We start from the raw sequence: 16,705 nt of genomic DNA, 5'->3' as shown, positions 1-16,705 counted from the left end.
TGTTGCCCTCTATTGCTTTTCAAATAAGTTATTTTTCTTTGTAAATAGATTATGCACTTACATTTGGATAAACCTTCTTTATCAGCAATTGGTTTTTTTTCTATAAAGGCCCTTTTATTTAAAATGTTATATATGTATATACACTGATTTCTTAACTTTAGGGATTTTTTTGTCCAAATTCGGGGAATTGAGAAGGTATGTTTTTGTACCTTGATTTAAGGCTTATTTGATTATATCTTGTATTTAAAAAAATTCTATGCATATATATGAGAGAGTGTGTGTGTGTGTGTATATATATATGTGTGTATATATATATGTGTGTGTGTGTATATATATATATGTACATTTTTTTTTTTTTAGAGAGATTGGGAGTATAGGCTGGGGGGAGGGGCAGAGGGAGATGGAGAGAGAGAATCTCAAGCAGGCTCTGTGCCCAGTGTGAAGTCCTACATGGGGCTCATCTCACCACCAGGAAAACATGAGCTAAGCCAAAACCAAGAGTCATACACTTAACCAACTGAGCCATCCAGGTGCCCCTGAAAAGAAATATTTTTTAAAAATCTGAAATTTAAAATCATGGAAAAAAGTGTCATAAAGTTCTTTATTCAAAATACTTTAGAAGACTCTGTTTTACTTATAATGTACTACATAAAATTTAAACTCCTTAACATGGGGTCTGCCCACCTTTCTGGCCCCTCCCTACCTCTCCCGTCTCCCTCCTGTCACACACCCTACCTATTCCCATGCATTTCAGTCTCAAATAATGAAAAACTTGTATTGCTGGTAACAGGCTGTGTCCTTTCAGTCTGTGACTTTGCACGTGTACTCTTGTGGCAATCTAAAATGCTTTCCTCATCCATCTCACCCATGTCCAAGCTACCTTCTCTGCAAAATCCCTACTAATCTATAATATTCTCCTTAAATTTTATCTTGCTGGTGCCTTCTCTAACTTCCTTAGGCAGTTGGGACAATTCCTGTGACTCTTCCAAAGTGCATGTTCTGTCTGATAACAACTTTTCCATTTTCAAAGTTGTTTTTAACTTCATTCCCCAATAAACCCTGAGTCCCTCAACAACCAAAGAGAACACATTTTACTTACTTTAGTTTTCATAGCATATTTAGTCTAGAGCCTAGCACAAGTAGATATTTCTCAAAAAAAAAAAAAAAAAAGGTGAAGGGGGAATAACAAGGGACAAGGGATTCCTTACTTAAGCTGTAGATGGCTGTACCATTTAAATAGGAATATTAGGAGTCTGGGGAACTAGAAACAGCTACGAAGGTGCCAGCCTCTGAGCCACTCAGTACTATTCCAGACTTGTGTGTGAGCCTTCCATTGCCAGTGCTACCTTCAAGATTCAGCTCTTGAAACTAGCACTGCTTTATAAGGCTCATTTACTTGCCTCCCTAAGAGAACTCAAACCCCTTTTTCCATCCCCATCTGGTACCATTCCTGGATAATTCATAATAGCTTGAAAAGATAGTGTGGGTGTACTTTACAGGTTTATTAGTAATATTTAACACTTATTGAGTGCTTACTGTATGCCAGTCTCTTTGCTTACATGTTTTTCATATATTGCCTCATTTAATACAACAATTTGATGAATTTTCTGCCATTATGCCAATTTAGCAATCTAAGAAGGGGTGGAAAGAATGAAGTTCAGTGAGATGAATTAAACTGCCCAAGGCAGCTACTTACTAAGGCAATGAGATTTTTTTTTTAATGTTTACTTATTTATTTTGAGAGAGAGACTATGTGTGAGCACAAGCGGGGGAGGAGCAGAGAGAGGGAGAGAGAGATTCCCAAGCAGGCTCCATGCTGTCAGCGCAGAGCCCAACATGAGGCTCGACTCACAAACCATGAGATCGTGACCTGAGCTGAGATCAAGAGTCAGATGCTTAACCAACTGAGCCACCCAGGCACCCCGCCCTCCCCACACGACAGGGAGAGTTTAAATCCTGTGTAACTTCAGACCCATTTTTCTTATTCACCACCAATGAGTATCACCTGGCTATAACTGAAGCCCAAACAGCAGAATGGTCATAGTGTGCACTTTGAAATCATCTAGACCTGGCTTCAAAATCCATAGCAAATAACTTCACATCTCTGGCCTTCAGTTTCCTGTAGGTCATTTTACATTATCATATGTAAAATGGTAATGCCTATGCTGAAAGGGTTATTGCCCACCTAAGTGTATGATATATGCGGACTAACAGTAATGTTAGCTCCATTCCCTTCTTTTACGCTTCTGTTTATGTGAGCTCTGAGGTAATGGTTTGTACAGAATAAGGCCTGACATAAGACAAATAAGAAAGTTAGCATCTTCTGTCTTCTAGTTAGTACTACCATAGTGCCAACCAGTGCCTGGCTTCCATGATCTCCAAGTGTTTTATGACTATGATCACATTTACTCTTTTAATGAGAAGAGTGTGTCTTGAATATTTAATGGTTGTTAACTGCCCATAAATATACCGTAGTAGGATAAAGATTAGAATCCATGATCTCTCTACTGTACTAGACTTCTCTCTTGGTAATTCTTAGGGAACATATGAGATTCTGAGATGTTATTTATTATATAAAATAGGTGCCCCTATGATTCCATACCATGGACCTGTTATTACTATTCAACAAAGCAAACTATAAACACAGCTGCTGTTTTAGTGTGGCTTGTGGTTTTGTTTTGTTTTTATTTGAACTTTTTTATGCAGGCAGATCATCATTTAAAAGTAGTCATTTGGCATTTCCCTTGCATTCTTCAAATTTTTTTGTATGTTTTAAAAAGCTTAGCTTAAGTCACTTCTATAATTATGCACACAGATTGATCCATCTGGTCTTTTTAGTAACCAATGAATTTTCATTTAAAAGTATAGGAAATAGAATAATTATATTTTAAATTCTATAACTTCAGTGGGACTCTTTTATAAACTTGAAGAAACATTTTCAACTATTAAAAATAGTTTTATATTCTTTACTGTCTTCCAGTTGATTTCTGTATTTCTAGAGATGCGAGAGGGCTTGAAATTTCTATTTCTATTTTTTAACTCCTTCATGTGTTAGAACTCTGAAGCGTACTGTAAGCACTTGTCTGCAACTGACCAGTGGAAATGTGTGCCCAAAGTAGGCCCTATTGCCCTCTAGCTCCTACTGGCTGTAAGGTGAAAGAAAGATGGATTGTAGGGGGCAAACCTAGATCTAGGGAGACAATTTAGGCTTTAGCAGTCTAGACAAGAAATAGTAGTGGCCTGACCCAGGGTACTAAGACTGGTAGTGGAGTATACAGATTCAGGGAATAGAATTAACAAAGTTGATGGATTAGATTTTGATGGGTATGACATACAGGAGTCAGAGAAAGAAAGTTTCTGGATTTAATTACTTGTGATTTTAATTATCCTATACCCAACAAACACATAATCTTCATACTCTTGACTTTGCCTTGTAAGGACAAGGGCCATGTCTATTTTATCCCATTATCATATTCCCAGGACCTAACATGGTCCTATAGAATAGCCCCAGTACATTTTTTTTTTTTTCAGCCCCAGTACTTTTTTAGTGAATAAACAAAGTGTCATTTATGGCTGTTGTCCACCATGCCTGAAGTTACCTGAGCTTTTGGTTCATTTCTCTAGCCTGACTTTCATTTCTTTTTTATTTCTTTAGTGTCTCTCACTTTACCTTTTTTACTGCCTTTAGAGTGTAGCTTACTGAATAAAAGAAAATATAAACATAAGTAGCAAGAATGAACTTGTGCTTTGTGGGTTTTGTAGTATCTTCTAAAGAATCCCCGAGATTGTTGACATCTTTAAAAATTAGGGCCTCTAATCATAATACTACTTAGTATTTTTAAAAATATTACAAGTACTCTAACACTGTACTAACAAAGAGAGTCAGTGGGTCTCATTTGTGTGTAGATCAATTCATTTCAATCAGAAGTATTAGTGGGTTATTTGATAAAGTAGATGAATCATTCAAATTCATCATATCTCAGGGAAAATGCATTGATGACACTTTATATTATAGTGAATATATACCTAAATTATACTTTCAAAGCAGAATGGTCTATGAAGTCACTTAGACAATAATCAGTACAAAGAGGGAAATTACAAAGATTAATTTAAGAAAAGACTAAGCCATGTAATTTCCCATTACCACAGCGTGCAGATAGGGAGTGAAAAGGAGATTTGACTTCTCTCGCCTTTACTCATCTTTAAAATGAGAGCAATGGACCCATGATCTAAAAGATCCTTTCCAGCTCAGATTCTCTTGCTCTAGAAAATAGAAGAGAATGATAAAGGTGATATGTGATGGGAATTTTAGTTTCAATTACAATTTACTGTTCATTCTTCCCATAGCTTCAGCTCTGTCTGATAAAACCTGACTTTTAAAAAATCTAGTAAAATAAAATGTTTTTAGTTAGTGATTTTATTAAATATAATTAAATTCAAGTAGTTTTTTTGGTTTGTTTTTTTTTTGTTTGTTTGTTTTGTTTTTTTGTTTTTTTCTAATTTCTGCTTTGGAATCAGTTCCTTCACCCTAATTTGGAGCAACAGTCTCCATTAAAATATTTAAGATAAATGCTTGCCCTAACAATTCAAACTACAGAAAAAGTTTTTACATTTAGTAATGCCATAAACGTACTCTTCTATAGTTGTTTTTGTTTTAACATGTTTTTTTTCCCCCTTCGGTTTAGATTTCTGCTTTGGGACAGCCACGCATCTAATTCCTTAAAACAGTTTTATATGTAAAACTTGTAAAGAATCAGAACAATGCCTCCAAGACCATCATCAGGTGAACTGTGGGGCATCCACTTGATGCCCCCAAGAATCCTAGTAGAATGTTTACTACCAAATGGAATGATAGTGACGTTAGAATGCCTCCGTGAGGCTACATTAATAACTATAAAGCATGAATTATTTAAAGAAGCAAGAAAATATCCTCTCCATCAACTTCTTCAAGATGAATCTTCTTACATTTTCGTAAGTGTTACCCAAGAAGCAGAAAGGGAAGAATTTTTTGATGAAACAAGACGACTTTGTGACCTTCGGCTTTTTCAACCCTTTTTAAAAGTAATTGAGCCAGTAGGCAACCGTGAAGAAAAGATCCTCAATCGAGAAATTGGTATGACACAGTTTTTAACTAAATGGCATTGTCGTCCTATTCTAAAAGCAAATAACTGTGAAACTTAACTATTTTCTCATTACTAAAATATTTCTGTCTGAATCAGTTAATTACCTTTGTAAACTCAGGTAAATAGATTTTGAAATAAAAACCATTACAAATCTATAATAATCTTTTGATTATTTGGCTAAGGAACTATTTTTAACACCTTGGTGTTAAATTTTTCTTTAAGAAATATCATTTGTAGGGTTGGCTTAGATTTGTTATAGTCCAGTTTTGTTGTATTACTCTTCAAAAAAAAAATTACACGGATGTTTGCTACCTCTGATCCAAATCGCTGAATATATTATGTTCTGTATGTTAAAGATATTTGAGTCCTTGTCAACTCTTACTTTACTATATGTATTTATTAAAAATTTCTTTAAACCCAGAGAGACTTCTTTACTCTATTGTGATCTTCCAGATCTGTCAAATTCCCCATTTGTAAGAAACATGTTCATACTTTATGTTTAATAGAATGTTATATTCTTTATGTAATTTTTTAAGGTTTTGCTATTGGCATGCCAGTGTGTGAATTTGATATGGTTAAAGATCCAGAAGTACAGGACTTCCGAAGAAATATTCTGAATGTTTGTAAAGAAGCTGTGGATCTTCGGGATCTTAATTCACCTCATAGTAGAGCAATGTATGTCTATCCTCCAAATGTAGAATCTTCACCAGAACTGCCAAAGCACATATATAATAAACTAGATAAAGGTAAGAAAATTGTCAATCTACCGTAATTGGTTACTATAATAAAAATTTCTATCTGTGCCTATATATTTGTACAGTCTTTTTATTAGATGCTGGATGATAAGCTTCTTGAAGGCAGGGACTGCTTATGCTGACAAGATATAGCTGAGTGCCAAATACATATGTATGTAATGAATATTTATTGATTGAATGAATTGTGTGCATATGGTGCTGATCCCTTGGTGAATTCTGTATCTTAGAATAAAACTAAAGAACTTTGTGGAATTCATTATTACACAGTTACGATCAATTATCTTCTTACCAAAAAAATTATAAATAGAAATACTTTATGAAATTTTGGGAAAACTTTGCACATTCTTGTTATCTTTTATCATATGTAGAAAGAAAAACAAATTTCTTAGTGGTAAATGCAATAATTAAATCTGATAGTGAATAATATATAAATTGACTTTTGATACTTAATGAATCAATTTCTAGAATTAAGTGAACATGGAAATTTATAAACTATATTATAGTTTGGGAAATGAAAATATCATTGTATCAGATAAATATCTGTATTTTCCAAGATAACAAAGTGAAGGCTTCAATTTGAAGTTACAGAATAAGTTAACTCTCACACACAATTAAATACAAAATTTTGATAGTAGAATACGTTAAGACATCTTATTACTATTCCACCCAAAATATTCAAAGTAGTTTAATGCAGTATAACATAAGATCTTCATTTGAAAATCTTCTCTACTCTAGTATACCTTTTAAAATGGAATTCTCTTGGGAGCACCTGGGTGGCTCAGTGAGTTAAGCGTCCGCCTTTGGCTCAGGTCATGATCTCATGGCTTGTGAGTTCGAGCCCCGCATCGGGCTCTGTGCTGACAGCTTGGAGCCTGGAGCTGCTTCTGATTCTGTGTCTCCCTCTCTCTCTACTCCTCCCCCCTGCTCATGCTTTGTCTCTCTCTCACAAATAAATAAACATTAAAAAAATTTTTTTAATGGAATTCTCTTTTCATTTTTTTCCAACATTCTTTATGAAAATTTTCCAACATGCAGTAAAGTTGAAAGAATTGTACTGTGAACACCCAGACCACTCTACCATCGTTTAAATCTTTCCATTTTCATCATCTTCCACCCTCCTCCCAGCTTAATTTATCTTAAAAGGAAAACATTTAAAGATTCATACTCTTTTCCTTCCTCCACCATCTTTTCTTTTATTCTGATTCAGCATTTTCTTCATGTCTCCATGATTCTTTCCCATAGTTGCCAGAAAGTCTTCTGTATTTTAAGTACTGTTGAACCTTTGATAGCATCATAAGTCACTTTTCACAGGGGTTGTAGTCATGAAGTATGTCATGAAGTTTAGAATGGAAATTAGCTTGGCCTCAGGTACTTGTTACCCACTAATCACAGTGTTGGGTGCTTGCCATAAAACATGAGATCTGAGCATGGTCTGGCAGTCCTATCATATTTGAAGATTTATGGTTTCTACCTGATATTTACCTGTACTTAATTAGTTTGATTATAAGTAATTTCCGATTTTGATTAGAATAATGGTAGTGCATATTTTTTGAAATCTGTCAAATGAAATTTATATGATGATTGCATCTAATAATGTTTTCCTGTTACAGGGCAAATAATAGTGGTGATTTGGGTAATAGTTTCTCCAAATAATGACAAGCAGAAGTATACTCTGAAAATCAACCATGACTGTGTGCCAGAACAAGTAATTGCTGAAGCAATCAGGAAAAAAACTCGAAGTATGTTGCTATCATCTGAACAACTAAAACTCTGTGTTTTAGAATACCAGGGCAAGTATATTTTAAAAGTATGTGGATGTGATGAATACTTCCTTGAAAAATATCCTCTAAGTCAGTATAAGGTGAGTAACAAGCTTCAAAAATATTAAATTTAAATTTAAAAGTTGGGGCAAATATCTGTACTTTTAGGACATACTTTTTGAAAATTCAGTGATTGTATTCATAAGTTTATTTTTAATACTGTAATTAATTTGAGAGATTGATGATGTGTTTAATTTGAGAGAATAGATGCTTTTTTTCCTTTAGGTTTTATGTATTTAATATTTGAGGCGTGACTGTAGATATATGGGTAAGCTGATTAAATTGTTTATTGCGATATAAACAGTGTTGGTGCACCACATGCTCAGTTGGAAGAGCATGTGACTCTTGATCTTGGAGTTGTGAGTTGGAGCCCCATGTTGGGTGTAGAGATTACTTAAATAAATAAAACTTAAAAAAAAAGATATAAACAGTGTTTTCATAATGAATATCCTTTGGTCATTGTTTTTAATTCCTTTTTTTGTTGTTTTTTGCTTACATGTTGCTTTTAAAATGAAATACCTTATAAGAAATTACTTCTCCCCTCCCCTCTTCATCTTTTACAGTACATAAGAAGCTGTATAATGCTTGGGAGGATGCCCAATTTGATGCTGATGGCTAAAGAAAGCCTTTACTCCCAACTGCCAATGGACTGTTTCACAATGCCATCTTATTCCAGACGTATCTCCACAGCTACACCATATATGAATGGAGAAACATCTACAAAGTCCCTTTGGGTTATAAATAGTGCACTCAGAATAAAAATCCTTTGTGCAACCTATGTGAATGTAAATATTCGAGACATCGACAAGGTGAAGTCAAGTGTTGATGCTTATTATCTTATATAAATTATTTTACATAAACTTTTTAACTGCATTGTATGTAATAATCTGTTGACCTGCACTGTGTTTCAGAGAGCTACAGTACTGCTCCTCTGCCTTAGCTATTGCACAGTGTACAGTCCTTTTTCTGCAATTCTAATATCCATAATTCTAATATTCTAATAATTCTAATTTCCATAAATCTAAGTTCTTAAAACCAAGTGTTTACAGAATTCATTTGTCAGCAAAACCTGACCCAACCTGAAACAGGAATTTTTATAGTCTTTTTATATCCCATTTAGTATAAATATTAATGTGATTTGTTGCAGAAATATTAATGTCTTTATGGAGTGCTGTTCCAGCTGCTAAGAATATGAAGTAATATTTAGTATATGTACTAATTTATCTTCCTAAAATATGAAAAACTCTAAATTACATACCTTATTATATATGTGAAGGGAGAACAGAAAAGCTATATCTGAACAGAAACCTCTAATGGATCCTTCATTTATATCAGTTACATTATTTTACTATTGGTTCTGTAGTGTGTGTGTGTGTGTGTGTGTGTGTGTGTGTGCACGCGCGCGTGTGTATTATGTTTGTATATATTTGTATACACATACTTTTTTTTTCTTTTTAAGATCTATGTTCGAACAGGTATCTATCATGGAGGAGAACCCTTATGTGATAATGTGAACACTCAAAGAGTACCTTGTTCTAATCCCAGGTAAGGAAGCCCTGTTAGTGTTTAGCAATGTAATCAATACAAGAAGCGTTTTTTTTTTTTTTTTTTGGCATCATTAGTTTTATACAACTCATATAAATTACCAGACACTTACATATAGAACATAAGGTCTTTGGGTCAAATGAGTATCAGTCACAAGATCATTTTATGGAGTCTCTGTAAAATTTTATGTGAAAGACTTTTCTGATTCTCTCTTTCTGTTATATCAAGTAGAAAACAGAATATGGTTACATTTTGTACCATGATGATTCCCTACCTTAGATCTAAATGCTAAATAAACCTAGCATTTTATTCATCTCTCCATTTCTATTTACATTAAGAAGAAGTGAGAGTTGGCAGACAACTGCAGAGCCAGACTACTCTGAGGCACTCACATCACTCACAGGAATAGGTATTTATGACATTCAAATGAAGAGTCTTTGGGAACAAATCAGTTTCTTAGAAGGAGGGGAAGTTTTAAGGAACATTTTAAATGATTACTGCCTAGATATAATGAAGAAATAAAAGGTAATATAATCCAACAGTTTGCCATACTGCCATTTCTTTGGCTCTTTGTGGAATGATTTGGGAATTAAGAATCTACCCATGGGGGCAGGGCGCCTGGGTGGCTCAGTCGGTTGAGCGTCCGACTTCGGCTCAGGTCATGATCTCACAGTTTGTGGGTTCGAGCCCCGCGTCAGGCTCTGTGCTGACAGCTCAGAGCCTGGAGCCTGTTTCCAATCCTGTGTCTCCCTTTCTCTCTGCCTCTCCCCCAGTCTCACTTTGTCTCACTCTGTCTCTCAAAAATAAATAAATATTAAAAAAATAAAATAAAAAAAAAAAGAATCTACCCATGAATATAATAGAAGTATTTTAAGAGCACTCAGATTGTTATTAAGATTAAAGATGGATTTTTGTAGACTAGCAATAAAGACAACTAGTAAAACATCCAGAAGTAAATTTTATAATGAATTTAGACTGAATTCTAGAAGAGTCCAGAAAAAGTTCTGGTCTTGTACTTAATTAAGCTGCTGGATGTGGCCATCATTCTAGGGCTTAGGTGATGTACAAAGAGATGATAGCCTTCACCAGGAAGAAGTGAAATAGTTCCTTGCCCTACCTGAACAATTGTCAGTCAGAAAACACATCATTTAAGTTAGATTGCACTGTGAAACAAACAACTGCAGATTCTTTTAAAATTTTGTTATAACAGCAAAAGTTTATTTCCCTTCCACACTGCATGTCTGTCACAGGTTGGGTGGGGTGGTTGTGTGAGGAAGAGAAAAACAATGTTTGAGGAAATAATGGCCAAAAATTTTCTAAATTTTGTGAAACCTATAAACAATCTAAGGAGTTCAACAATCCCAAGCAAAGACCCCAAAATAATATTGGGTAGATCTATCCTAGTTGTTTCAAGTATCAAAAGTAAATACACTAGTTTTATAAAAGTAGAAGGTAAATTTGTTTAATAATACAAGATTAAAAGCTCAAAATTTTAGTAAATTATTTAGAAAGGACTTTCATTTGATTATCTTTTCTTGAAGAATTCCCTAGTTTAGAACAATAGACTAGTGTCTCTGATGACCATAGATGCAAAAAATCCTTAACAAATATTAGCAAACCAAATCCAACAATACATTTTTAAAAAGTCATTCACAGGGTCAGGGCACCTGGGTGACTCAGTCAAATTAGTGTCCAACTCTTGATTTCAGTTCAAGGTTATGGTCTCGAGGTTCATGGGTTCAGGTGGCACAGAGCCTTTTTTGGATTCTCTCTCTCTCCCTCTCTCTCTCCCTCTCTCTCTCTGTCTCTCTCTGTCTCTCTCTGTCTCTCTCTGTCTCTATCTCAAAATAAGTAAACTTAAAAACAAAATTCCCTACAATCAAGTGAGATTTATTCCTGGGATGCACGGGGTTCAGTAGTTGCAGATCAATCAACGTGATACTTCACATCATTAAGAGAAAGGATAAAAACCGTATGATCATTTTAACAGATGCAGACAAACCATTTGAGAAGGTACAACATCCATTCATGATAAAAACTCTCAACAAAGTAGGTTTAGAGGGTACTTACCTCAGCATAATAAAGACCATCTATAGAAAACCTACAGTTAACATCATACTCAATGGTAAAAAATTGAGGTCTTTCCCCCTAAGATCAGGAACAAGACAAGGATGTTCACTCTCACCACTTTTAGTCAACATAGTACTGGAAGTCCTGGACACAGTAATCATTCAAAAAAAAAAGGAATAAAAGGTATCCACATTGGCAAGGAAGAAGTAAAACTTCCACTATTTGCAAATGAAATGATACTATATATAGAAAATCCTAAAGACTCTAGCCAACAGACCCGTAGAACTAATAAATTAATTCAGTAAGGTCACAGGACACAAAATCAGTGTACAGAAATCTGTTGGATTTCTGTACATCAATAATGAAGCAACAGCAGGAGAAAGTAAGAAAGCAGTCCCATTTACAGTTGTACCAAAAATAATAAAATACCTAGGAATAAACTTAACCAAAGAGGTGGAAGACCTTTCTCTGAAAACTATAAAACATTGTTAAAAGAAATTGGAGATGACACTAACAAGTGGAAAGATATTCCATGGTCAGGAATTAGAAGAACAAATATTGTTAAAATGTCCATACTACCCAAAGAATCTTCCTCAAAAAAATTAAAAAGAGAACTGCCTTATGACCTAGTAATCCCACTACTGGCATTTACCCAAAGAATATGAAAACACTAATTTTAAAAGATCTGTGCACCCCTGTGTTTATAGCAGCATTATTTACCATACACCAATTATGGAAGCAACTCAAGTGTCAATCAATAGATGAATGGCTAAAGAAGATGTGGTATATATATATACAATGGAGTAGTATTCAGCCATAAAAAAAAAAAAAAAAAAAAAAAAGAATGAAGTCTTGCCATTTGCAGCAACGTGGATGGAGCTAGAAAGTATAGTGCTAAGTGAAGTAAGTCCGAGAAAGACAAATACAATATGATTTTACTCATATGGAATTTAAGAAACAAAACAAATGAACCAAGGAGGGGAAAGATGCAAACCAAGAAACAGACTCTTAACCATAGAGAACAGACAGGGTTACCAGAGGGGAGGTCGTGGGGAGATGGGAGAAATAGAGGATAGGGGTTAAGAATACAGTCATCATGATGAGCACTGAGTACTGCATAAAATTGTTGAATCACTATATTGTATGCCTGAAATTGATATAACAGTGTGTGTTAACTATATTGGATTAAAATAAAAAATATTTTGGGGTGCCTGGGTGGCTCAGTCGGTTGAGTGTCCGACTTCAGCTCGGGTCATGATCTCACAGTTCGTGAGTTCAAGCCCTGTGTCTGGCTCTGTACTGACAGCTCAGAGCCTGAAGCCTGCTTCTGATTCTGTGTCTCCCTCTCTCTGCCCCTTCCCCACTCATGCTCCGTCTCTGTCTCTCAAAAATGAATAATGTTAAAAAAAAATTTATAAATAAATAAATAAATAAATAAATAAATAAATAAAAGATACTTTAAAAAAATTCTCTGGTTAAAGGGTAAAATCTCTATGGTAGTAGTATGAGGATTTAAGTAGATTTTTTTTTAACTTTTCTGTATTTACAGAATTAAAGTCAAGGATAAAAGAATATGAAGTTATTGGAAAGGTAGAAAAGTAGATTTTTTAAAAATTCTTACTGAGATTAAGTGATTGTTCCAAATCCATGCTTCCCATATATGAGATAAACTAGATACATAATGCTTTCTTCATAGAGGTTACCAGTTCTCTCCCAAAATCAAAACCAGTTTGGACTATATATAGCAAACCATTGCGTAAAAATAAAGAACTTAATTGGTATTTGCACACACATCTATATGGACTTTAGAGAAACAGAGAAACATACTTTAGTCAATTAGCATAGTATTGAACAACTACACTCATAGGATATAGCTCTCTTAGAAAGTGTGTGGAATATTCCTCATTAATTATGAGCAATTCTAAAGATTGAGAAGTAATAAAAACAGGTACATTTAAGTACCTGTGTCTTTAATTTTTCTTAAATTACTGTAGACTTATCAAAACCCACGGTATTTCTTCTGCCTATAATTATTGTTTCTTTTCCCTTTGGAATTCCTCATTACTAAATTCTCCCATTAAATGTAAGCTTTCTCTGCATCAAAAGACCGTATTTTTTTCATCTTTGCCCATAAATAGCACTTATTTTATTGATAAAGTTTATACCCTAGTTTGGCTAATTAAAAATAGAATTTCTGTGTCATTTTATTGTCTTGTTTTACTTATAATAAAAAATTGAGTTATGAAAAAGCCTATTGAAAAATTTTCTTGGTTAATATTTAGCACTTGAGCGTTTACCATGGACCAGTTACTATTCTGATCACTTTATTTGTGTTATCTGACTGAGCCAGTCAGGCGCCCCTTCACTTGTGTTATCTCATTTGATTTTCACAACAACCGTATAGAGTAAATACTGTTATTAGTCTCATTCCACAGATGAGAAAACAGACAAAAGCAAGCGTTGCACATTTAATAAAATAGTAGAAACAAGATTCTACTCAACTTAGTCTGACTTCTGAGTTTATAACTGGTAGCTGTTGCTATAATGTTTCGTAGCTATTGCTATATTGTTTCAAAACAAAACAATATGTTATACTTGGCTCTTTACAAATATGTCCAACAAAATAGACATAATTTCACATGTAATATCCAGTAAATTGAAAGGAGTTTATCATAAATATTTGAGTAATTTTTTATCATCACTTTCTATAGCAACTTTTAATTCTTTCCTTATTATGAATGTTAAGTATTACCTCTCGTGAAGGAGTTATGTTCAACTTCAAATACTTCTGCTTACATGTCCTTCATTTTATTAACATGCTGTCTTATTTAATGGGTTCTTCCGAGTAACACTACACCATATATAAGAGTAAATATGATTGTAATCATAATAGGAAATCTCACGCTTCTTGTTTAGTTTCTGTGTGCCTTTTCTATAAGCTGGTTTGTTTTTAATTATTTTTTTTTTTACTAAAGTGTAGCACAAATGCATGCAAATATATAAATCTAATTGTATATTTCATTGACTTTTCACAAAGTTAATACCCATTTAACCACCATGCTGGTGAAGACATAGAACATTTACCAGAAATATGACATTGCCCCTTCCCATTAACCTTCTCACCTCCCTGGACAACCACTATCCTGACTTCTAACATTGTTTGTTCATTTGAACTGTTTTTGAATTGTATCTAAATGTATTCAAGGCATCAATTTTCTTCTGTGTCTAGCTTCTTTCACTCATGTTTGTAAGATTTCATCCATATTGTAAGTAACATGTTTATTTCCATTGCTGTATAGTATACCATTATGTGACTCTCCTGCAATTTATTCCACTTTTGGACATTTGGACGGTTTGTATTTGGGGGATATTTGCAAATACTCAAATACTCATCACTCCACAGTATATGAGATTTCCTGATTTCCTGATTTCCTGTTACTACACATCCTTACCACATCCTTACCTTAGTGATATCTCCATGGTGTTTTATTTTGCATTTTCTGCATGGTAAATAATATTGACTACTTTTTTATGTTTATTGGCCGTTTGGATATGACCTTGTGAAGGATGCCTGTTCCAGTTGATCTCCAGCCTGCTTTTCATTTGATTTCTCTTTTTCTTGATGATTTGTAGGAGTCATTTATATACTCTGGATGAAGCCTTTTTATGGTAAATTATTTTTTCCTTTAACATTTTACATAGGTGGAATGAATGGCTAAATTACGATATATACATTCCTGATCTTCCTCGTGCTGCTCGACTTTGCCTTTCCATTTGTTCTGTTAAAGGCCGAAAGGGTGCTAAAGAGGTAAAGTATTTCAGAAAGAATAATTATATTTACTTCTAAAAGCTCCTAATTGGGGCACCTGGATGGCGCAGTCGGTTAAGCGTCCGACTTCAGCCAGGTCACGATCTCGCGGTCCGTGAGTTCGAGCCCCGCGTCAGGCTCTGGGCTGATGGCTCGGAGCCTGGAGCCTGTTTCCGATTCTGTGTCTCCCTCTCTCTCTGCCCCTCCCCCGTTCATGCTCTGTCTCTCTCTGTCCCAAAAATAAATAAAAAACGTTGAAAAAAAAAAATTTAAAAGCTCCTAATTATAACTGCTGATTTGAATTTTTATCAAGAAATGGATTTTTTCGTCATTTAAAAATTGATCAAATATTTTAAAATTTTTAATAAATGAATGTGTCTAAGAGTAAGTACCTTTGGAGAGCTTCCCGAATTTATTTATGATGAGTGAGTATTTCCTGAGTTCACACTGATAGAATTTTTTAAACATGCAAAGTGACTGCACACAAATACCTGTTAAATGACAACATGTTAATGTCTTCCTGGCTTGCTTTGGTTCATGTTACTTACTCATAAGTAAGGAAAAATACGTGTAATTTCAAATGGGGAAACAGAGAGTGCTTATACTTTCAAAAAAATTAATATGGCTTATTATAGATATCATTGTAATGATTAGTTATTGAATTCTTCCTGGGAAAGAAAAGTGTTTTGAAATGCATTTTATAATTTAATCCACAGAGTAGTGAATACTTTTCTCTGTGTTTTTTAAGGAACACTGTCCATTGGCCTGGGGAAATATAAACTTGTTTGATTACACAGATACTCTAGTATCTGGAAAAATGGCTTTGAATCTTTGGCCAGTACCTCATGGATTAGAAGATTTGCTGAACCCTATTGGTGTTACTGGGTCAAATCCAAATAAAGTAAGCTTTTTATTATCATAAGTTAGAATTTTTCTTTCATTACAGTCAAGCATAATATATATGATAACTTTTATTCCATCTCTTAGGAAACCCCATGCTTAGAGTTGGAGTTTGACTGGTTCAGCAGTGTGGTAAAGTTCCCAGATATGTCAGTGATTGAAGAGCATGCCAACTGGTCTGTGTCTCGAGAAGCAGGATTTAGTTATTCCCATGCAGGACTGGTAAGGCAAATCACTGAGTTTTCTTAGCTCCTATGGGCTCTCAGACAGTATTGCGATATAATCCCATTCTCCATATGCTAATTCTTTTACTGCAGCTCTTCCTCTTCTTAGTTTATTGAGCCCTCCTGCTTTCACTTAATAAGTATTTATTGAATGTAAACTATATGTTTATATTTATTGTATGAAAGGTACTGAGTAATAAAGTTGTGACCTAAAGAGACCTCCATTGTGTATGCAGTCTAATGGTAAAAATAGACATCAGAGTGGTAAAATCAGAAATAAAAGATTATAAATCATGGTTAAGTGCTATGAAGGAAAAGTCAATAGTGTGCCAAGAATGACTACAGAGGGTGGGGGGGAAAAGCTAATATATATTGGATTCAAGAAAGAACTTATTTCTCTGAGATAGTAACTTTGAAGTTGAAACAAAAGTATGAGTATGTTGTTAGTTGAGCTTGGAAG

At 34.3% G+C, this 16,705-nt stretch overlaps 1 protein-coding gene across 2 annotated transcripts in view; it reads left to right on the top strand.

Annotated features, from left to right (window-relative positions):
• The window catches only part of PIK3CA (phosphatidylinositol-4,5-bisphosphate 3-kinase catalytic subunit alpha), an 83,325-nt gene that overhangs the window by 43,184 nt on the left and 23,436 nt on the right, over positions 1-16,705 (top strand). For both annotated transcript variants that reach the window (XM_019463224.2, XM_019463225.2), the window contains exons 2-9: positions 4,686-5,113; positions 5,660-5,869; positions 7,489-7,739; positions 8,262-8,507; positions 9,158-9,243; positions 15,016-15,121; positions 15,870-16,022; positions 16,109-16,243. In XM_019463224.2, coding sequence (XP_019318769.1) covers positions 4,762-5,113; positions 5,660-5,869; positions 7,489-7,739; positions 8,262-8,507; positions 9,158-9,243; positions 15,016-15,121; positions 15,870-16,022; positions 16,109-16,243 — 1,539 coding nt within the window. In that variant the 5' untranslated portion in view covers positions 4,686-4,761. The remainder of the gene's footprint in view (positions 1-4,685; positions 5,114-5,659; positions 5,870-7,488; positions 7,740-8,261; positions 8,508-9,157; positions 9,244-15,015; positions 15,122-15,869; positions 16,023-16,108; positions 16,244-16,705) is intronic.

The sequence above is a fragment of the Panthera pardus genome, unplaced genomic scaffold, assembly GCF_024362965.1.
Source record: "Panthera pardus isolate Hobbes unplaced genomic scaffold, ASM2436296v1 HiC_scaffold_16, whole genome shotgun sequence".
In the NCBI taxonomy this organism is placed as follows: Eukaryota; Metazoa; Chordata; class Mammalia; order Carnivora; family Felidae; genus Panthera; species Panthera pardus.
Note: the sequence above shows the minus strand (reverse complement) of the source record. Positions and strands in the feature narration are given on the sequence as shown.